This window comes from Rhododendron vialii, chromosome 13a, assembly GCF_030253575.1.
Source record: "Rhododendron vialii isolate Sample 1 chromosome 13a, ASM3025357v1".
Lineage (NCBI taxonomy): Eukaryota > Viridiplantae > Streptophyta > Magnoliopsida > Ericales > Ericaceae > Rhododendron > Rhododendron vialii.
The window spans coordinates 3,677,911-3,700,638 of record NC_080569.1 but is presented as its reverse complement, the minus strand read 5'-3'; the positions used below and the strand labels follow the sequence as shown (position 1 = coordinate 3,700,638).

The 22,728-nt window shown below is 36.8% G+C and overlaps 2 protein-coding genes across 3 annotated transcripts; both read left to right on the top strand.

Annotated features, from left to right (window-relative positions):
* Positions 1 to 1,854: 1,854 nt before the first annotated feature.
* LOC131313068 (structural maintenance of chromosomes protein 1) lies at positions 1,855 to 14,574 on the top strand. 2 transcript variants are annotated; one of them, XM_058341141.1, is made up of 18 exons: positions 1,902 to 2,588; positions 4,160 to 4,396; positions 4,708 to 4,941; positions 6,103 to 6,341; positions 6,974 to 7,240; positions 7,407 to 7,677; positions 8,863 to 8,989; positions 9,667 to 9,774; positions 9,859 to 9,966; positions 10,033 to 10,172; positions 10,414 to 10,503; positions 10,583 to 10,791; positions 11,944 to 12,113; positions 12,324 to 12,433; positions 12,527 to 12,906; positions 13,348 to 13,599; positions 13,881 to 14,108; positions 14,212 to 14,574. In XM_058341141.1, the coding sequence occupies exons 1-18, from the start codon at positions 2,151 to 2,153 to the stop codon at positions 14,258 to 14,260; spliced, it is 3,657 nt and encodes a 1,218-aa protein (XP_058197124.1). In that variant the 5' UTR covers positions 1,902 to 2,150; the 3' UTR covers positions 14,261 to 14,574. The 2 variants fall into 2 exon arrangements, with proteins under 2 accessions (XP_058197123.1, XP_058197124.1); XM_058341140.1 differs by having other exon boundaries at positions 1,855 to 2,588; positions 9,859 to 10,172.
* A 4,606-nt stretch (positions 14,575 to 19,180) lies between these two features.
* LOC131313067 (patellin-4-like) lies at positions 19,181 to 21,343 on the top strand. Its single transcript, XM_058341139.1, has 4 exons — positions 19,181 to 20,109; positions 20,363 to 20,487; positions 20,637 to 20,778; positions 20,887 to 21,343. Exons 1-4 carry the CDS (start codon positions 19,312 to 19,314, stop codon positions 21,166 to 21,168), a joined length of 1,347 nt encoding a protein of 448 aa, XP_058197122.1. The 5' UTR covers positions 19,181 to 19,311; the 3' UTR covers positions 21,169 to 21,343.
* The last annotated feature ends 1,385 nt before the right edge of the window (positions 21,344 to 22,728 follow it).

Genomic DNA, 22,728 nt, shown 5'->3' with positions numbered 1-22,728 from the left:
CAAACGGTCGTAAAAAAGCAATAAGTACTCCTCCATGAGATCACGGGTTCCCACGGAGGCCAAATATTCCAAACATTAGAGCCACTAGGGGTTTTGTCCGGTTGTTAGGCCATCCACAGTGGTATAATCAAAAGTCAGTTGTTGTTAAAATTAACAATATTTATGCAAAAAATGACTCACAATGGTATAATCAAACTTAACAACATCCTTAGAAATAATCAAATTTTGGGCGTTGGATAATCAAAACTAGCAATCTTTTTCAATAATCAAAATTGTGTGAACCCCACACTACATAAGTTAATTGGTTCCAAAATTTATATACGCACGTATTTCAACTAGTATTTTCTTTTTCTCTTCTTCACTTGCTCTATATCTTTTTCACTTTAACCACAAATTGTTTCTCTTTCTTTTTCTCCAAAAATGAAGCTCATATTTCTGGATTATCTACAATTTAACTCATTATTGCCGGATTAAGGTATTTCACTCTTTTTTTTCGTTTTTATTTTAGGCTGCATTCTTATGAATTTAACTTAAACTTAACTTAAATCTAAAAATTGTCTTTATTTGAATTTTTTCCCATTTGTTAGTTTTGCACCAAATTTTTATAGGTTATTGATTCGTTTCGACTAAAGGAATCAGAAAAGTAATTTTTTTTTTTTACTTTTATCTAAGTATTTTGAGAAATAATCACTTTTTAGCAAAAAAAAGAAGAAGAAGACTTTTTTGACTAAAAAATGGTTATTCTTTTTTTGTTCCTCCCCCTATGGTTGAGCAAATGAAGAACCTTGCAAAAAGAAGAAGAAGAAGAATCTTGCATTCTTTTCCAAATTCAAGAACATGTCTGATTTTTTTTGAAAGATTAAGAGAGTAGTGGATTTGTGATATAGGCTACAGAAATAGGAAGAAAAAAAAGTTTCGGTATAGTTTTGATAGATAACACTAGGAAAAACACCATATGTTTGATATATTTTTGCCCAAAAAAAAAAAAGTAACGGAGGGAAGTAAATAGCAGAAAACAGATGGGGAGAGAGAGATTGTGTGAAATTGTAGTGGACTCCTTATTTTGATTATGGACTAGAAGTGACCATTGTAAACCTCAACATTGTTAAGCTTAGCAACCTCTTAAATGAATAATCAAAAGCTGACGTGTCAACTTTTGGTTATCCATTTTTTATTATACCAGTGTGGATGGCCTTACATTCAAGACCCGTAATTAATCGAAGCGCGCACAAACTGGCCTGAACATTTGTTTATCAAAAAAATAAAATTTACTCCCTTTCCAATTTCTCTCGTTGAGTTCATAAAAGTTAAATGCAAAACTAACAAAAGCGATTTATGGCATAAACGCTTAATTCAACAAGTAGTACAACTCAAATCTAATAAAAATTCATAAGAAACGGAAAAAATGCCAAAAAAAAATACAAAAATGCCAACAAGTTATGGGGAGAAAAGAATACCAAAATTTTGCTCTCAGTTTCCATTTTTATTTATTTATTATTTATTTTGAGAGCACAGTTTCTTAGGGCGCTGCTATTCGCAGCTTTTTATTTTATCTTATAGCCCACTATATTTTGGTAAATGGTTGTTGAAAATTATACATAACATTTCGGTAAATAGCTGTTGAAAACAATATTATATTTCCGTAACTACATGTCGAAAATATATTCAACTTTCGGTAAACAACTGCCGAACATACATTTTCGGTAAATAACAGTTGAAAAAAATATTATATTTCGGTAATTAGATGCTGAAAATATATCTCAATTTCGGTAACTAACTGTCGAGTATAATTGAAATTTTTTTAACGGATTATGAAAGAAAATAAAGGGATGCGAATAGCTGCGCCCTTTGCTTATTTTGCTCACATTTTCCTTATCTGGAAGCTGGGGAAAAATTGTGCGTGTCTTGGAAGCTGCTCCCATGGCATAAATTGCACTTGCAGTGTCCGCTAGTGGAGTAGTATAATTTTCCCGTCTCGAGTATAATTTTCCGTCTCTTTCCGTCAAAACAACTGAAACCCCCCGTATTTCGATCCCAATCTCTCACCCCCGCCAAATCTCCTCACCCTCGCTCTTCAAAAACCACTCGCCGAAACCCTAACTCTCCCAACCCGGCGCTTTCTAGGGTTCCAAGCCCCCTTTCGCAAAACCATGCCGTCCCTCTCCTCTCCGGGCAAAATCCTCCGCCTGGAGCTCGAGAACTTCAAGTCCTACAAGGGCCTCCAGACCATCGGCCCCTTCTTCAACTTCACCGCCATCATCGGCCCCAATGGCTCAGGCAAGTCCAACCTCATGGACGCCATCAGCTTCGTCCTCGGCGTCCGCACGGGCCAGCTCAGGGGATCCCAGTTGAAGGACCTGATCTATGCCTTCGACGACAAGGAGAAGGAGCAGCGGGGGAGGCGCGCGTTCGTCAGGCTCGTGTACCAGCTGGGCAGTGGGGCCGAGCTCCAGTTCACGAGGAGCATCGCGGGCACGGGAGGGAGCGAGTACAGGATCGACGGGAGGGTCGTGAATTGGGACGAGTATAATGCCAAGCTGAGGTCGCTGGGGATCCTTGTCAAGGCTCGCAATTTCCTCGTTTTTCAGGTGTTTGTGTTGGTTTTTACGCATTGCTTTTGTTAATAGCATCTCCAGCCCTTACTAGTATTTAACTTGAATTCGGGTAAATGCTTCGTTTGGTATGAAGCACTACAATGGACAAATTTAAGTATGAGCACAAACTTGAGTTAAAGCTTCACTGGGTGTGAAGCACTACAATGGACAAATTTAAATCAGAGCACAAATTTGAGTAAAAGCTTCGTTAATGACATGGGAAATTTGAGAGGGTGGAATATTCTTGCAAAATTTGAGTAAAATTTTGATTGTCCTTGGGTTGTTGAGTAAAACTCTGGCAGTCTGGCTCCATTCTTCTTGACTTTTATGTCTCTACTTTTTTTTTAAAAACCTTTTTGCAACTTTTTTTTTGAGCTTTTCGTTGTAATTTTTTCGGTTAATCATTCATTTTGACGAGAGAGGAATTAGAAAAGTATAAAAATGTGGCCTGATATTGAAAAAAGTTCATATAAGACAACACTTTAGACAAAAAAGACCGCTATTTTGGTTTTTTTTTTTTGTCTTTAGTGAACTTTTTTTTTTGCTTTTAGTAATACTAATTTTTACTTTTTAAACTCCTATCCTCGAGATTGATAATTAAATCAAAAAATATGATGCGAATCTAACAAAATTCAAAAAAGACGAACAAAGCACCCAAAATGAGGAAGACAAAAAAGTTTAGGAGAATGGACCCTCAATTTGATATAAGTTTGAGTAAATGAGTGGGGTGGATTTTTAGGGGTTTTTACTCCAGCTGAGTTTGAGGAAAAAATGGGTAAAGCGCTGGCGATGCTCTTATGCAATTCATTAATGTTGCTGTTGGCTGAAAATAATAGTCATAAAAGATTATGAATTCTTTAGGCAATAGCTCATTTTCGAAACTAATACCTAGTAGGAACCACTTTTGAATTCTTGAGAACCGCTTCCACAAAAAGTTGAATCAGATGTTGGAGTGATGCAGTTGCTTTCTTATCAAAAAGAAAAAAGAAGAAGATAGAGTGATTTTTCAAGAACAGTTTATGAAGTGTATTGTTCTGCTGCTTCTGGAAACAAGGGCCATGTCTTCTATTTTCTATTGATCTTGTTTTGAAAACTACTATAAAGGAGCTAGGGTGCAAATTTGGCATAATCAGTAACCTGTAATGTAATAGAAAGCTGATACGTTCCTAGCGCGTAATTATGGTTATATGGAGCAAGAACATTGGAGAAAGAATAGATTTGGGTGAGTAAACTACAACAGGTATTATATGTTACTAGTAGTATAGTGCAGAAGGACGAAGGAGATCATAATTTTTTTTTAATCGCGTTCTTGGTTCTCAAAGAACCCCTCATTCCTATTTAAACCCAAAATCCAGTAAATGCCAAAGCATATGCACTCTGTCCCTAACAAGGTGTTTTAATATATATATATATATATATATATATATTCCCGATTGGCTTCATTAAAGAGCATGGAGCTAAAATGAGTACACCCACTTTAGGGGATTTCATTGGACTTCTGAATATTTTTAACGGACAACATTTATGTTGCAGTTAAGTCTTTACTAATTGTTATTTGTCTGTAGGGCGATGTCGAGTCAATTGCATCTAAAAATCCTAGAGAACTTACTGCACTTATTGAGCAAATATCTGGATCTGATGAACTTAAGGGAGATTATGAGAAACTGGAAGAAGAAAAAGCCAGAGCTGAAGAAAAATCCACACTTGTTTATCAGAAAAAAAGAACTATTGTGTCAGAGAGGAAGCAGAAGAAAGAACAGAAGGAAGAGGCCGAAAAACACCTCCGCTTGCAAGACCAACTGGTATGTGCCATATGTTTGTCTTCGGTGTATCAAATTTCTCCTTCCTTGGCAAATGTGAAGCCATCAACTACTTGGTGTCTATGTTTGTTGAAAGTTTGGTTTTGTCCCCAGCATTACCTGGCTTGTATTGTTTTGTGTCTCATTATTTGTGCGTATTTTACACTGTATTACATGCACTAAGATAAATCTGATACTCCCCACAAAAGCTTATATTGTAAAATCCTTGGTAGTTTGCTTATTTTGTAAAATCCTTGGTAGTTTTATACTTTAGGACTTCCTTAATGATTGTCTTTCTTCTCTCCATCCTGCAGAAAACATTGAAGAAGGACCACTTTTTGTGGCAACTGTGGAATATAGCTAATGACATAGAGAAAGCTGAAGAGGACGCTGATGCTGAAAAGAGAAGCCAGCAAGAACTTGTGCAGGAACTATCGGATTATGAACATGAATGCAGCATTAAGAAGAAAGAACAGGCAAAATATTTAAAAGAGATTGTGCAATGTGAAAAGAAGATTGCTGAGAAAAATAGTAGACTTGACAAGAATGTGAGTCTATGCCCTTGCCAGTCACTACCAGTCTTTTCTAGTTTTGGCTGTGCTAACTTGTGATATTCACTGACAACTTTTTAAGCGCATCTGGTAAGCAGAGCTAGTAACTTAGTATACAGTCTTGGTATGTGGTTTGGTGCAGTGCATTGGATGCGGGACACTTGAGCTTTGAATCTTTTTCTTGTTTGTTTTGGTTTGGAAGCAAAGTTACGAGGGCGATATAATTCGAGGATTTATTTGTGATTCCATGAAACTGAGGGTTGGACCATGGAGCATTGCGGGCGGTTAAAATTCTGGTTGACATGGATGGTATCATGAGATATTTGATTCCGGTTTTGCTCCACATTGTTTCACTTGATCTGGCTAGGATGTTAATACTTGATACAAAATGCATGGTGTACCCATTACATATGCTTAGTTAGATTGTAGAATCTTATCTGAACCTGATTGAAGCATATGTTTAGCGCTGTGGATCTTCAACAAATTTCAGCTGGTGATTTGTTTTAACCTATGTAAAATGATTGACCACTTTGATGATTGTGGAGGTTAATACCCTTTGTTTTGCATTTTGTGTCGATAAATGTATAAATGCGCAAGCGCAGTCTGAAGACTTGAAGTCATTGGGTCTAAGCAACTTATTCAATAGAAGCTATTATGTATATGTACTGAGAGATTAACAGTATCTTTGTAATAGAACTCCATAATTACCGAGAAACACAATTGAGGCAGGTCTATTGATATTGTGCGTGCCAAAGTATATATGTTGAACAAAGAACATTTAATAGGAAATATGAGGATGCCACTTCCATTCATCTCCCCCCATGGCATAAACTTTCTTACTTGAGCAACAACATTTGTTCTGTTTTCTGATTGTTAGATGGAACTTTAACCTTGTGAGCAAACAATGGTCTAACATGCTTCTGAGGTTTTCGTTGTTTAGTTCTTTTGTATTCTTATGTTCCTTGTTTAGGCTGTTTACCATATCTTGTTTAGAGTCGGAATAGAGTCCTATTCCGATGTGCATGTATACGATGGTGGATTGATCAATGCCATATGGTTTCTGCTCTATCTGTTTAGTTTTGTGTTCATCCACAGTCTCACTTCACCTAGAGCCCAACTATAATAGCTTATATTTTGTCCTGGCACTGTATTTTGCAGCAACCTGAGGTTGTAAAACTCAAGGAGGAAACGACTCGAATCAGCAACAAAATCCGAAGTAGTGGGAAGGATCTCAAGAAAAAGAAAGAAGAAAGGAGGAAGCATGCAGATGAAATAAAAAAGATGCAGAATGACTTAAACGATCTGACTAGACAACTTGATGAGCTACATGAAAAAGCTCAGGATGGTGGTGAGAAACTTCAGCTGGCTGACAGTCAAATAGGGGAATACCATCGAATGTAAGCTTTTATGATCTATTCTTTTCCACTCTCATAGTCTTTCTTGCTAGATGTCTTCTTCTGTTTCAGCTTTGGAGCAGGGAATCCATTCCTTCTTGCTCAAAGGGAGTTCTTTCTGCAAAAGCGTATGGAATTTAGACCAGTTGTTGCCTTGGGAATTGACACTGGTCTTCTTAAGATTGTTGATGCTTGTGGAGGCAACAAGGCTTTTCCTTTGAGGAATTCTTGGTGCTGCTCAAGTGGATAATCTCTATTGTTTTAGTTATTGTTATTTTTCAGAATGAGTTTTCTTTTCTATTTCAAGGTGAGCTTTCCTTGACCTGCGAATTTTTCTCATTTGAGAAGAGGTATGATAATGCTAAACAAATTTGGTATCTGAAAGTAGTCACATTTGTGAAGTACAAAAATTTCTGGCATAGAACTGTGCCACAAGCAAGAATATCTCTGAACCTTTCCTAGGAAACCTCCAGTTCAAAATTTAACCTGTACGTTACACTACTTACTGTGTTTCTTACACCCTTTCTATGAAGCAACTGCTTATGATGGGATAATTGTATTTAAGAAGTTTATTTTACTAAAAGTTTTTGGTGGAAAAAGAAAACTGAGACTTGATTGGAGCTTCGATATCGCAGCAAGGATAAGGCTGGTACGGAAACCTCAAAGCTAAGAGATGAGAAAGAGGTTCAAGATAGGCAACAACATACTGACATTGAAGCTCAAAAGAATTTGGAAGAAAATCTTCAACAGCTGGAAAGTCGGAATCTAGAGCTGGAGTTGCAGGAGGAACAGATGCAAGCAAAACTAAAAAAGATTGTTGATACTGTTGTGAAACGAAAAGAAGAACTCACACAAGTGAGAAAGGAACAGCGTGAGATGAAAGATAAACTTGGAAATTCAAGGTTAGTCAAACTTCTTCAAATGGTGTTCGTTCTGGTGCCCACCTGCTACTGGCTTTTGTTGTTTTATCCTTGTGCTGAGCCTGCACCAATCTACATTTGCTGGAGTGGGTTTTCAGTGATGATGAAATTTTGCAGTTATAAGAGAATGCTCTTTTTTAAAACACAGACGCAAATATGACATGTTGAAGGCCAAAATTGGCGAAGTTGAAAACCAACTACGTGAACTGAAGGCTGATAGATATGAAAATGAGAGGGATGCCAAGTCAGCTGAAGCTGTGGAGGCTCTCAAGAGCCTGTTTCCTGGCGTTCATGGTCGCATGACTGATCTTTGTAGGCCAACCCAGAAGAAGTATAACCTTGCTGTCACTGTGGCTATGGGTAAATTTATGGATGCAGTAGTAGTTGAGGATGAGCTTACAGGAAAGGAATGCATCCAGGTACCATATGCATAACCATTTTATGCTAAAGTTTTGCCTCAACTTGTGCACCCTTGTTTTTAGAGTATGAACCTCTAGTTCTCATATTTTCTTGGAACAATCGGAGTTTTTGTCTATGACGCATACTTAGCCACAGCTAACATAGACCAAAAATATCCTGACAAGCGCCCTAAGAGCCCTATTTATCTTACGCCTGCTTATTTCACTTGAGTTGTTAATTTTAATTCTTTTCCAAGAGAAAATTGTGCTGTCTTGTTCTGTTTCCTTGGGTTCCTCTATCCTTTTTAGATAGTTTAACGTTAACTGGTAAACTCTTAGTATGTTTCGACAAGTTGAATTAATTATTAAAACTCATGCTAAACTTTTTTCTAAATTCCATCCAATTTGAATCTATTAGTCAATTAGGGGCAGCAATAATGAAAGGCAAATAATTTTCTTTTCTGCTGTATGAACGTTATGTTTATGTTCTGCTGGTTTTTTTTTTGAACCGCTTTATGTTCTGCTGGTTTAATGTTGAATTTTACCCACTACGTATGAAATTCAGCTTTATGTGACAAACGAAGGCCCTGAAAGGGTCACTAATGAAATACCGCATTTAGAAGCCCAGTTATTACGTAATTTAGACAAAATTGGAATTGTGATGCTGGGATCTTGGGTAGAGAAGGGTGATTGCTTTGATTATCACTGCATTGTAATTTAGGCTCCGTTTGTTTGGGCGTAAAATGTTTTACCTATTTTCCGGTGTTTGGTTGTGTAAAAATTGATGAAAATATTTTACATGTAAAAGATTTTCCATTAATTGGATGAAAATGACTTACACTTGAATCTTTCGTAAATTATTTTTCGAAATGAACCCGCTGTCTTCTACTGCAATTTTCACTGCTCAGTTTCCTTCATCGTCCGTTCTGATACACACACACACAGTATTTTGTCGATTTTTGAAAATATTTTTCAAGTGCCAACCAAACGCCGGAAAATAAAAGTTTGAAGTTTGTTTTCTGAAAAAACATTTTACATCGAAGCAAACGGAGCCTAGTCTTAGACAAAACAGCGTTTTGTAATTTCAAGGTCATTTTAGGAGAAACAATCAAAGAAAGCGAGGTTATTGCTTTGATTATCACTGCATTGTATAGCCTGATGATCACTAGTCTAATGATGCTATAACGCAATTTTCTTGGTTGCCAGTATTTGAAAGATCGGAGGCTTCCTCCTCAGACTTTTATACCCCTTCAGTCAGTTCGTGTTAAGCCAATAATTGAGAAGCTGCGCACCTTGCGCGGCACTGCGAAGCTGGTCTTCGACGTCATCCAATATCCTTTTTCTAGTTTTGCTGTTCACTTTTAGAGCTATAAGAGCAAGTCACGTTGGTAATCCTGTTTTATGCATAGGTTTTGTGAATAAGTTCTGTTGATCAGTAACATGCCAAATATCCAGTGCGGCTTTTATGGGGTTTCAGGATCCACTCCCTGTGCATCGACAAGATTCGGAGTATCTTCTTCCATTTATTTTTATTTTTAAGCTATTGTAATAAAGGTTTGATAACGGCATATTTTCTCTACTCATTCCTTATTTGATGGCTCTCTATTAGGCTCTTAGCCATTGGATGTATGTGGGTTACATCCCTGGTGGTTATGAGGGTTATTTCTGGAGATATATGAGACATACCTTTGAGTTCTCTCTATTTCATTGTTTTGTATTTAGATGATTTGTTGTTTTGGTTTTGCTGTTTAATCTGTTTTAAAGTTGCTCATACGGTTCTGAAGAATACCATTTATTACATGAACCAAATCCTAATATATGGAGTCACGCCGCCAGTTGTATAGCTGCTGTCATTCGGCCTTGGAGATGGCTTGATGTTTTTACTTTTTATCTACTTCAAAGGTGTTTATGCAGATGTTCTTTTTAGCTACAACCTAGGGTATACTATTGATACTGATGTATGACAATAAAAAACTGTGGAATGTGGTTGGATGCTTAACAATCAGACATTTGATCCAGCCTTGGAGAAGGCTATTTTGTTTGCTGTTGGGAATACCTTAGTCTGTGATGATCTTGATGAAGCAAAGGCTCTGAGTTGGAGTGGGGAGCGGTTTAAAGGTGAGTAGTGTTTTTCTTTCTTTGGGGGTATCACTGTATTAGTCCTATTTGGCTTTGCATGAAAATTGATAGTTTTGCTTGTAGTTGTGACTGTTGATGGGACTCTTTTGACGAAGGCTGGGACAATGACTGGTGGTACAAGTGGTGGAATGGAAGCAAGGTCACATAAATGGGATGATAAAAAAATTGAAGGTATGAAGAATAATTATCAATTTTTAAAAGCTTTATTGCATTTACATAATGTCTTCGCTGTTGCAGGACTTAAAAAGACGAAAGAGGGTTTTGAGTTGGAATTGGAAGAGCTCGGTTCAATAAGAGAAATGCAGCTGAAAGAGTCTGAAGCATCAGTAAAGATTAGTGGGCTTGAAAAGAAGATTCAGTATGCGGAGATCGAGAAGGTAACTAAGATTATTTTGGTATTGTAAGATCATGTGCAGATTTGAGGGAATCTGATTGGCAGCATCTAAATTTCTTTCTTTTACAGTCGAGGGAATCTAAATTTCACTTGTGCAATGTACTCTTTGTATCCATGTGCCTTTGTTTGGAACTTGAGCTTCAAACTGCAATTAACATCTTATTTAGCTTCTGCTGGTAATGTGTCTTCTTGTACAATTGCTTACTAAAAGCAGTTTGTTGCAGAAAAGTATCAATGACAAACTTGAAAGATTGAAGCAGGACAAGGAGAATATTGAAAAAGAAATTCATCGCATTAGCCCTGAACTTCATAAGGTGCTGTTTGGCTATTTCTCATAACTAGTTTATTGACTTTACACACAATTAACTTTCATGGGTTTTCTACTTTTTGCAGTTGAAAAATGCTACTACTAAAAGGGCTTCAAAAATATCATCATTAGAGAAGCAGATCAATGATAAGGTTGACCGGATTTACAAGAATTTTAGTGAGTCTGTTGGGGTGAAAAATATTCGTGAGTATGAAGAAAACCAGCTCAAGGCTGCTCAACAGATGGATGAAGAAAGGTTCAGCTTGAGAAATCAGCAATCAAAGTTGAAGTACCAGTAAGTCTATGTCTTGATGTGCTCCTTTCATTTATAGGTGACGATGTGTTATTCACTTTATCTTTGTTTTTGGGAATGAGATGTTCAGGAGTGGACAGCTTCTAGTTGATGTCTTTTGACCCAAAGCATTTTTGCATATAACGACAAAGAAGAATTGCTAAATAAACTTTGTTTTCATTATATCTATGAAAAGTTGCGAAGTGTTTATACTTAAGCAGGTCTATTGCTGTGTGATTGTGATTTGTGCATGTGCTGGGTGTTTGATCCAAGAAAGAGGTATTCTGATTTGATTTTATTAGCACCATCTAATCATTATAAACTTGTTTTCATCCAATTGTTGAAAAAAAGTATTACTTGTGCTAGTGACTATGTTACTCTGATATGTATGCTGCATTGAGTGTCCGACTTATCACAGATAAAAGAAGAGAGCATGAATTGAAGTTGATTTATTAAAATTTGAGAGAATAATTCTGATATAGATCTCTATCGTGGCTTTACTAAAGTGTAGTTTCCTGCAGTGGACCTTTTGGACTGAAGTGTGAAATATGGTTCTTATCAGCTATGCACTTAAAGGGCTGGACCTTCGAAGTACACACAAACATCCTGTGTGAACTGTTTTTTACGAGTGAATGTGGTTTATCTATGAAAGAATTTCATGGTCCGTGCAGTGTTTTGCCGTTTTGGAATCGGGACACGTGTTCTAAACTCATGGCCCAAATCCCTGCAGTTTGTCTTGTAATTATCAAGCTCTGAAGATATGAAATATTCTAAATATGCTGGTAGATTTTACTGCTCAGGACCTACTGATGTGAGTTACACCTACCAGAACATTATTCCAAATCGATGCATGATGGCTTCTCCCCTATTGACTTCTGTCTCTACTCTATGGATCCAAGGAATTGAATTTTTGGTTGTTTGATTGTAAGATCTGCTTCAAAATACTACCAGGGAGTAAAAATGGGTTTTAAACCTCATCAAAAGCCATATGCGAATAAAAATGTCAGCTTAAAAAAATGCAGTGATATGTAGTCACTGTTGGGCCTTCTAATTTCTAGAATAACATTAACTTGCTATGCCTAGCTGTCCCTATTTTGATACTATCTTATGACGTGCCCAGTTTTGGGATTTACGTGTTTCCTTCCTACATTTCAGGTTGGAGTATGAGCAAAAGCGAGACATGGATTCTCCAATTACGAAGTTGGAATCTTCTCTCGGTGCTCTAACAAGTGATTTAAACGAGGTTAAGGCCAAAGAGGAAGAACTTAAATCAGCGATGAAGAAAGCTACTGATGACATTGATCATTTGAAGGAGGAAGTGAAGGGTATGCTTTCTGCTCCTCATGTTAAGAGAAGTTTACTAGGTTATTGGAAAGTATATAGCCCAATGGGTGTTTATGAGGTCTTAAAGTTACAGTTGTATTTGACTGCTTGCATCCATTAGCAGTTTATTGCCATTTACAATTAGTAATTTCTTCTCCTCCTTACTATAGCTTAATAAGTTTCCTGCTGTGGTCTTTTTTCTTCTTTCATAGAATGGAAGTCCAAGTCAGAAGAGTGTGAGAAGGATATCCAGGAATGGAGGAAAAAGATTTCTATTGCTACGACAAGCTTAGCCAAACACAGTCGTCAATTGAAATCAAAGGTTAGGCAGCATAGTTTGCTTTATTGTTAGTAGCTGGAGATTACCTCAATAAAAGAGTTTTATTCCAACAACCTCGTGTGCCTGGTTTTCCAGGAGGCACAGATCGAGCAGCTCAAGTCACAGAAGCAAGAGATTTTTGAGAAGTGTGAACTGGAGGGCATAGTCCTTCCTACTATCTCTGACCCGATGGATACAGGATCACCTACATCGGACCCAGCTCTTGATTTTAGTCAATTAAGTAGATCTTATCTTCAGAACACGAGGCCTTCTCAGAGGGAGAAGCTTGATGTGGAATTTACGCAAAAAATTGGTGCCCTAATATCAGAAATTGAACGGACAGCTCCAAATCTGAAGGCCTTGGACCAATACGAGGCTTTGCTGGAGAAGGAAAGAGTTGCGACCGAGGAGTTCGAAGCTGCCAGGAAAGAAGAAAAAGAAGTAGCTGACAAGTATAATTCAGTGAAACAGAGGAGGTCATAATGCTTACTACAAGTATCCCTCGTGTCTGCATGATGCTAATATTGTTATTATTTACTACACGTCTTTTTAAGAGCTATTACATGAAGTATAAGAAATCATTCTAAAGTGCTGAAATTAAAGACACCAACATAAAACAACTCATGCTTGTTGCCAGACAGATAGTCATCAACTTGGTTAATAACTTATTTTTAGGAGCAGTCAATTTGGTCAGAGAAGAATGCTAGGTTGAGGTAATGTATGTTTCTATATTTTATGCTACTGGTTCCTTGTTTTTGTTTCGGTGTGTTGATTATATTTACTTGCATGATGTGTAGGGAGGAGATTTTAATTTATGTGCCATTTGGCATGAGCCAAGTATTCTTGATGAATTTGCTGAGTTATGTATACTTCTTGTTTATGTCATTTTTTCCCCGGTTATATTGGATATATTACAGGTACGAATTGTTTATGGAAGCTTTCAAACATATTTCTAGTAATATAGACAAAATCTACAATCAACTTACGAAGAGTACCACACACCAGCTTGGTGGGATAGCATATTTGAACTTGGACAACGAGGATGAGCCGTTCTTACATGGAATCAAGTACTCAGCTATGCCCCCAACAAAGCGCTTCCGTGAAATGGAACAGCTATCTGGTGGGGAGAAGACTGTTGCAGCACTTGCATTACTGTTCTCTATCCACAGGTGCGTAGGGAGGTGTATTGCATCTCTCTCTCTCTCTCTCTCTCTCTCTCTCACACACACACACACACACACACCCACACCCACTTCAGTATTCTGAGCGTATGCTGCTTTATTTCTCGTTGCTTATTTTCATGGTAAGATATTTCTTGCAATGAAGTCAATATTTGTGACAAGAATCATTTTTATGGATGGACGATTTCCTATGTTGGACTTGAGTCTTTCAATTTGCACATGCTTTTCCAAGAACTAATGGTTTCCCGACTTCGTATTCAACGTTCCAGTTATAGACCATCACCATTCTTTATATTGGATGAAGTGGATGCTGCATTAGACAATTTGAATGTTGCTAAGGTTGCTGGATTCATTCGATCAAAGTCATGTGAAGGATCTCGGGGTAATCAAGACATTGAGGGTGGAAGCGGGTTTCAGAGTATAGTGATATCCCTCAAAGATAGTTTTTATGACAAGGCTGAAGCGTTGGTTGGAGTCTATAGGGATTCTGAGCGAAGGTATGTTTCTTAGCACCATTATTTCAGTTTTGTTCACTTTCGTGTGTGTCGATCAGTTGAAAGTTTGTGCTTATGCCGCTTGTTTTTTCTTTTCTTTTCCCAGTTGCTCTAGAACACTGACATTTGACCTGACAAAGTACCGGGAGTCATGAAAGTTAGACTTTGGGTTGCTGTATCCTGTAACTGCGATTGGTTGTAGGATGTAAATACAAGGACATAACTTGGCTAGCGTTAGATACCTTTGTTTCCTCTTGAAGCTTGTAAAAATCACTGTTTTTGTATTTTATTTCGTGCCTTGTGAATCTATGATGCCCTTTTCCCACAACCCCATCGAACTTTCAAGCATATCTGTGTGTGTGTGTGTGTGTGTGTTTAGCATCCAAGTTTATAGCAACATTAAACTTGTTGGACGTGCTGATATGTAACTTGAAAAGTGTGATCATGATGCAATTATTGTTGCTTTCCACGTCTTGCTTTGTTTTATCATCCATAAAATGTTGGGCAAATTTCACTGACCTCCCCTGAGGTTTCTGACACGAACAGAAACCTCCCCTGAGGTTTCTGAAATAACACTGCCCTCCCCTCCTTTACCTGAAAATACCAAGGGACCCCCCTCTCCGTTAATTGGACGTTAGAAAACGGATGGAAAAGATTATTTCTCTCTCCACCCACTACTAAAACTAAATTAAACTCTCAACCAAATAAAAACATGTCTTTGTATTATATTTTTTACAATACCTATACTATCCTCACCAGACTCTTTACCCTTCTTATTTATAAAATATAAAATACAAACATCACTACACTTTGTACCCGTTTCACTTTGAAATTTTGTCCTTATTTAAAAGGATTCACATTTGTTAATCATCTATCAAATTTTTGTGAATTATTAGTTCGTTTCGATAAGAGGAATTGAAAAAGTAAAAAATTAAGACTTTTTTCAAATATTTTGAGAAATTCAATATTTTGGGTAAAAATAATAATTTTGTACTCTTTTAATTCCTCTTGTTGAGATAAGCCAATAATTCACAAAAATTTAACGCAAAACTTGCAAATACGAAAAAATTCAAATATGAACAAAAATCAAAAAGCCCAAAAATCCTACAAAAATTTTCATGCGGACTTGTTTGTGAGATTTTTAGGCTTTTTATTTTTGTTCATATTTGAATTTTTTTTTGTATTTGCAAGTTTTGCGTTAAATTTTTGTGGATCATTGGTTTATCTCAACGAGAGGAATCAAAAGAATATAAAATTATTATTTTTATCCAAAATATTGAATTTCTCAAAATATTTGGAAAAAGTCTTAATTTTTTATTTTTTCAATTCCTCTTATCGAGACGAACTAATAATTCACAAAAATTTGATAGATGATTAACAAATGTGAATCCTTTTAAATAAGGACAAAATTTCAAAGTGAAACGGGTACAAAGTGTAGTGATGTTTGTATTTTATATTTTATAAATAAGAGGGGTAAAGAGTCTGGTGAGGATAGTATATGTATTGTAAAAAATATAGTACAATGACATGGTTTTATTTGGTTGGGAGTTTAGTTTAGTTTTAGTAGTGGGTGGAGAGAGAAATAATCTTTTCCATCCGTTTTCTAACATCCAATTAACGGAGAGGGAGGTCCCTTGGTATTTTCAGGTAAAGGAGGGGAGGGCAATGTTATTTCAGAAACCTCAGGGGAGGTTTCTGTTTGTGTCAGAAACCTCAGGGGAGGTCAATGAAATTTGCCCTAAAATGTTGGTACAAATTCTGGCCATCCTTAACTGGAACGATAGCTGTTGGAATTTTATACATCTAACGCCCTTTTCGAGCATGAGCATGAGCATGGCTCGGAAAGTTTTTCATACCCCCCCTTCCAACTTTATTAATCTTAACCAACTCCCATCGGATTTCCAGATATGTGGAGCAACTTGTGACTGGATTAGAGATGTTTATAGTCTGATGGTGCAAGAATGCAAGGCTCTTGGGTGCTTTTGCCTCAAAACTAACGTGTTCAAGCATTTCCTTATGTCGTAAAACCTTTTGTTATTTTTTGATCGTATGTCGTAAACCCTTATTAATGACAGTGTACCTCAAGTCTGTCAAGAAGCCGCGGTCGGAGCTGGGCTGCAATCACTGGGAATTCACCTCATCGCAACGTCTAATTTTTTGTCACCCAATAGGCAGTAAGAACTCTTTTTTTTGTTTTTTGGACACATGTATACAACAAATATAAATTCATCCGGAAGAACATACTCAATCTTAACTCTAGTCCATCCAATCACGATGAGTATTAAATATTCACAGAGTACGACCATACAATTATTGAGCCCAAGGGCAGAAGTACTTAAGAGCTAACATGGTCACTTTGAGAAAAATCAAAAACTCAATTTATTTTTTTTAGCCCAATTCATCACACCAACCTATTCTCTCTCTCTCTCTCTCTCTCTCTCTCTCTCCTACGTTCTTTCTTTCTACTTTTTCTCTTGTACTCTCTCTCTACAATTGTCAAGGGCAAGGGTTCTTATTGATTGTTCAAAGCTGAAAATCCAGTTAAATTGACTCAAGGAATTTCTTGAAACATCATGGTGCTGAGTCTTTTGATTCAGATGTCACATGAAAAGCCCTAAAAGCGACTTCAAGCTACCTGTTGGTCAAGATGTCAATCAAAATGGGTTCATTAAGTTACCATTTTCCAAATCGGGCGAAGGACTGACATCCTGGGTTTATGCTAAACCAAAAAATTTGGCTTTCATTCTTCAATCTTAGAGTCCATCACTCTTAGGCTCCATTGGTTTCGGTGAAAGTTGTCACTTGAAAAATATTTTCAGAAATTAACAAAATAGTGTAGAGAGAGAGAAGGAGGCTTAAACAGTGGAGAGATCTGAGAATATTTGAATTGAACATGGCTTAGGATGATTGAGGAAACTGAGCAGTGAGAATTGCTGTAAAATACAACATATTCATTTCGGAAAATAACTTACGGAAGATTTAAGGGTAAGTCATTTTCATCTAATTAAAAGAAAATGTTTTACATGTAAAATATTTTCCTCATTTTTTACACAACCAAACACCGGAGAATAAGTAAAATATTTTAGCAAAAAACATTTTACTCTCAAACAAACTGAGCCTTAATGAAGCTGGAATATTATCCTGGTTTTCAACAAGGTAAACATGCTACTATTAAAATCCTTGAATCTCATTGACGTGGAAAACTAGAATTTCTTTAATCTCTCATCTAGTTTATTTATTTTTACATTTGAGCAGAAATACTATTCAAGTACGTCGAATTGTGAGGCTTCAGATCCATAAATATTCTCTTATTATGCAGAGTACTGGCTGATGTATTTAGATTTGCTCTTATATTATTAAATGCAGAGCACTGCTCGATGTGCTTAGATTTTTACTGATTTAGTTGATTCAGTCATGCAAAAAACTGGTTGGTTGGCTTAAATTTTAAATTTTGGTTCTTACAATCTTATTTTATTAGGTTTAAATTATAATGTAATAACAACAAAAAATCTGAAGCATTTTTTGAGATTTTTTGATGTCCAAGAATTTTTACGGGAGCTACTTTTTTATATTGTGCATTTAAAGACACCACTATATTAACTCCTAAGAAATAGATATCCAATGTTCACACTCGTTACAATCTGAACATTCACAATATGCGAGGTCAATAATATGATGATAATAGCCATACTCGCGGTGCGTGGATTGGATTACAAATCTTATCTATTAGAGATTGCCCGTATGCATATTATTTACACTATTTTGCCCATAGTTGTTAAATACCTTCAATACATTATACGTATCCTACAATTTGTATCGTCTCATTTTGAGAACGATACGTATCCCACCCTGTATCCTTTTTGTATGACCATGTATCCTATGATTTATACGCGTATCCTAATTCGGTACGTGTTGACTTATATTTTTGTTGGGAAATAGTCGGACCTTATTTCACGAAGCGGAACCCCGAATGCATTAATCTAAGTCGTTTGATATAATTATGGAATCTTTCAAACCATTTGATAGACATTCAATCTTAATATATGGCTTGTATAAAAGAACCATACTTTGATTGTATTTTGCTTGACTTTTCTTTCCCTAACAAAGGGTATAGAAAACCTTAACGTAACAGGTCTCAATTGAGAGACTTGAAATTTTGCATCTTAATTTTTTTTAAAAATATAAGCATAGTTTGTTGGTGGTATTAGGTGTATCTACTTTTTAATTGTCTATTAATTATGATTAACATTGTTGAACTATAAACTAAATTTAGTATTTGATACAAGAAAGTTAAGTCCAAACAAGTTCAATCGACAAAATCCAAAGATAGAAGATATTATTGAAGAAGATATAAACAGTATCTAGTTTTTAGAAACTCTAAAATATCTAGCTTTAGAAACTTTAGAATATCCTTGTGAAATATCTAGAATTTTTTGTAAGAATTAGTCACATATGTAATTCTAGAATTACCTCAAAATTTATCTTGTATGAAAATATCGTTTTCTATGGAGTAGTATAAATATGGATGATTTTTAGCTATTTTGTATCAACCAAAAAAAAAGGCTGAGTTCAAGTGTCTAATTCCCCACTCTTGTCTTTTGTATTCTTTCTTTTCCAAAATTTTTATTCAACTGAATAATAGAAATTTCTATTCTTCCAACTAATGTATTTTAAGATATGCCACACATATCCCGATACAATCTATATAATTGAAAACACTGGTTTTGGGTTAGCCCGGGGTAGAATCAATTCCTGGTTCTGCCCTTGATTGAGCCCATTCTTCGAAACTCACTATTGGTTGGGTGGAGATATGATCACTTTTACAGGAAGAACCGTCCGTTACAATAAAATGATAATGTGATAAGTTAAGATGCGCACAGCTGGTCTGAATATTCAATTATTATAAAATAAAAAAAATGACCACGTGATTATGTATGAGGATTTTACTCCTTTTTTTTTGTTGGTTAAAGTAGGTACACACAACAGAACACAATGCATACGTACATTGTTGTTGAAAAGTAGGTAGGCCCCGAATTTGGCGCCACAAAAAAACCAATGGTTTCAAATTACCCTTAAAATAAACCTCCTCTTCCTGAAAGGATTTGGTGCCGTAGAAAGTGGAAAGTTGATAGGAAAACCTTACGCCCTTTCTCAGCACACAATCCGAGCTCCGGCAATCCTCCGGCCTGCCGGATTTATCACAGAAATGCCGGGGGAGAAAGTGTTTCCGTCAGAGGAATATGTTCATAATGAAATTGATGACGAGGAGGAGAAGGGAGGTACCCTTTCTTTCCAAGAATGCCTTGATGAAAATAATGACACGATTGGCCAAGAAAGCGAAAACCCGGATTCAGTCGAACTAAAGCAATCAAGAAAGAAGTCATTGCTCGAATTCCGGTGCCTAGTTGAAGATGCAATTCTCAGCAATTACATTCTCGGAAAAAACAATGGACAATTCGAATTACCATCGGATCTCAGGGGAAATCTAAGGGAAATTACCCTTTGGGGTGTCCCTCTGTTGCCTAGTAGAGGACACGATGGGACGGATGTTGTCCTACTGAAATTCTTGAAAGCAAGGGATTTCAAAGTCCCAGAGGCATTCAGTATGCTTCGGAGGACTTTGAAATGGCGGAGGGAATTCAAAGTCGAGGGGATTCTCGATGAGAAAATTGACTCCAGGCTTGAGAATCTAGAATTCATAGATGGCGAGGATAAACAGGGGCGCCCTGTTTGTTACACTCTGTTTGGGGCATTGAAAAATAGAGAGTTTTACAAGAGTACTTTTGGGACTGAAGAAAAAAACCAGGAGTTTCTTAGGTGGAAAGTGAAATCCATGGAAATGGGTATCCAAAAGCTCGGTTTCAAGTCTGGTGGGGAGAATTCCATTCTTCAGATTACTGATTTGAAGAACTCACCCGGACCCGCCACGAAAGAGCTGAGTTCACTTAACAAGAAAACAGTGGTGCTGTTTCAAGAAAACTACCCTGAACTCATCTTCAGGAATGTAAGTGAATTTCTAGTATTGGGTATCAATCTGATTCAAATTGTTTTAACCTTAGGAGAGGCCTAATTTATGTTTTAGTTTCACAAAGCCATTAATTGCTAAACCTGTAACAACCCGCGCCTGCTTTGGACAACTGGCAAATCCATGGAGGCGGCCAAAACGGACAGTATTATACATGGCAGCCGGGAGCCGGTCGTTACAAAACCTCTTACGTTATTGGTGAAATTTTAACATTTTGGTTTATGGGTTGCAGATATATGTAAATGTCCCATTTTGGTATTATGTGAGCCATGCACTGCATTCACAGTTCATATCTCAGAGAACAAAGAGCAAGTTCATCTTTGTGAGGCCATTAAGAGTCACACAGACCCTCCTCAAGTGAGCATATTGAATCCCAATGCTTTCATGCCGTGTTTGGGTTTCAAATTTGTGATTGATTTGTAACTTTTCTTAACCTTTTTTTTTTTTTCTGCGAAATTCATTATCCAAATACATCTTGTGACAAAAATTTGCGTAAACCTCGTTAGGTACATAGCCCCAGAGAACCTTCCTGTACAATATGGTGGTCTCAAGAGGGAGAATGATAACGAGTTCTCGACAGACGACATAGTTTTACGCTTCAGCGTAAGAGGAGGAATGATTCAAAAGATTAAAATCGCTGTCGCAGAAGTAAATATCTTTTTAACTACTCATATTGAAATTTTACAAAGTTTCCCCTTCGGTAACCAATCTTGGACTTGTGTTTTTTTTTTTTTTTCTCCCTCTTGAATTGAATAGGCCGGAGTGACGGTGATTTGGGACATGACGGTGGTCGGATACGAGGTGAGCTACAAGGAGGAGTTCATCCCGGACGACGATTGCTCGTACAATGTCTTGCTTCAGAAGGAAAACAAAATGAGAGAGAGTGCTAGAAATTCCTTTTACATATATGAGCCTGGGAAGATTGTCATAACCATTGACAATGGAGCAAGCAGCCAGAAGAAGAAGATTTTCATTAGGCACAAAAGCAAAGAAACCCTTCCCGTGTACAGCTTAAAAGGAAGTAGTAGTAGCTTTTAAGGATACCCATACTGAAACTTCAATGAAAGGAATATGATCATGTGTTGATATTTTACAGTTATCTACTTTTTTTTCCCGCTAAATTACAGTTATCTACTTCTTATCCTCATTGTGTTAAATCCAGTTTTTTTTTTTTTTTTTTTGGTTTTTTGTTGATCCGAGGATACAATGGTGTAAGGCCAACGGATCAACGTTTTTTTATAACACAAGTGTTCGGGCCAGCTTATGCTCGCTTCGACTAATCTTGTAGACTAATCCAGAGCCGGCCTTGAGAATTTGGAGGCTTAAAATGACTTTTAAAATTGAGGCCTTAGATTTTTTATAAAAAATAAAAAATCAATATAGGTGGTTAATATAAGGTAAAAATATTGAACATGGTATTTTAATTTCGTAATTTAACTAAAATAAAATTTTATACTATTAGATAAAAAATCAAACATAATGAAATACCACTCATACACTTCATTTTTTTAACTAATCATGTTATTAACTTTATCCATAAGAATACAAAAGGTGTAAGAGCTCATGTTATTAACTTTAACCATAAGACTACAATAGGTGTAAGAGTTGTATATTATTTATTCCTAGATCCAAAGGGGAAAAAAAAAGGAGAAGAAAATGTTGGGTGGAGGAGTATTGATCACACACTTATAATGTATGAAACTCACAAGAGAATTGCACAAACACACTCACATATATTGAACTCATTCAATCTGAAAATAACATACAAAGAGGAGGAATTTCTCTCTCTGTAACTCTCTTATTCTCTTACTCCACTCACATTTTTTTCTCTCAATACAACCTGTATTTTATAGAGGAACTCATACAATTGTTCATAGCCATGCGAGGCTTCCAAGTCTTCAAGCGTGGGCTGTCAATTCCACGAATTCGGCTGAGCCTCATCCATTCCACAAAGTCCACAAAGGCTGCCAAGCCGTCCTATTTTCACATGTGGGAACCCACTCCAATAATTAAGATTAAATCCACAAACCAATACAGCCGTAGGACTATCAGAAGGAGAGATGTAGAAGGGATCATCTACTCTTAATTCCTCCAACGCAATAGTTCCACACGTTCCAAATCAAGCTTACTGTTTATTTCAACATCCCCCCTTAAGCTTGATTCTCAGAGATTCTTCATTCCAAGCATTGTCTTCATTTTGACGAAAGCTTCATGTTTGAGGGGCTTCGTAAAGATATCTGCTGCTTGATCATATGTCCTGCAAGAAACTAACTCCACTTCCTTTGCTTTTACATGCTCTCTGATGAAGTGGTAGCGGGTATCGATGTGCTTGCTTCTTTCATGATGAGTCGGGTTCTTTGCAAGCGCAACTGCAGAGCGGTTGTCGACATAGATCTCTGTGGGCAATTTTTGCAGAAAGCCCAAGTGCTTCAGCACATTCCTTAACCATATAGCATGACAGACAGCTGAGTTAGCGGCAACATACTCAGCTTCACAAGATGACAATGTCACAATCGCTTGCTTCTTGGATGTCCAAGTGAAGGCAGTATCTCCAATGAAGAAAACGAACCCTGTTGTGCTCTTCCTTTCATCCAAGTC

Bases quoted from the DNA above. Each gene is read 5' to 3' on its own strand.
- LOC131313068 (XM_058341140.1), top strand. From the start codon at position 2,151: ATGCCGTCCCTCTCCTCTCCGGGCAAAATCCTCCGCCTGGAGCTCGAG. The intron at 7,678-8,862 runs GTACCATATGCA...CTTGGTTGCCAG, and splicing joins CAGGAAAGGAATGCATCCAG to TATTTGAAAGATCGGAGGCT. The intron at 12,434-12,526 runs GTTAGGCAGCAT...CTGGTTTTCCAG, and splicing joins GTCGTCAATTGAAATCAAAG to GAGGCACAGATCGAGCAGCT.
- LOC131313067 (XM_058341139.1), top strand. From the start codon at position 19,312: ATGCCGGGGGAGAAAGTGTTTCCGTCAGAGGAATATGTTCATAATGAA. The intron at 20,488-20,636 runs GTGAGCATATTG...AAACCTCGTTAG, and splicing joins GTCACACAGACCCTCCTCAA to GTACATAGCCCCAGAGAACC. The intron at 20,779-20,886 runs GTAAATATCTTT...TGAATTGAATAG, and splicing joins TTAAAATCGCTGTCGCAGAA to GCCGGAGTGACGGTGATTTG.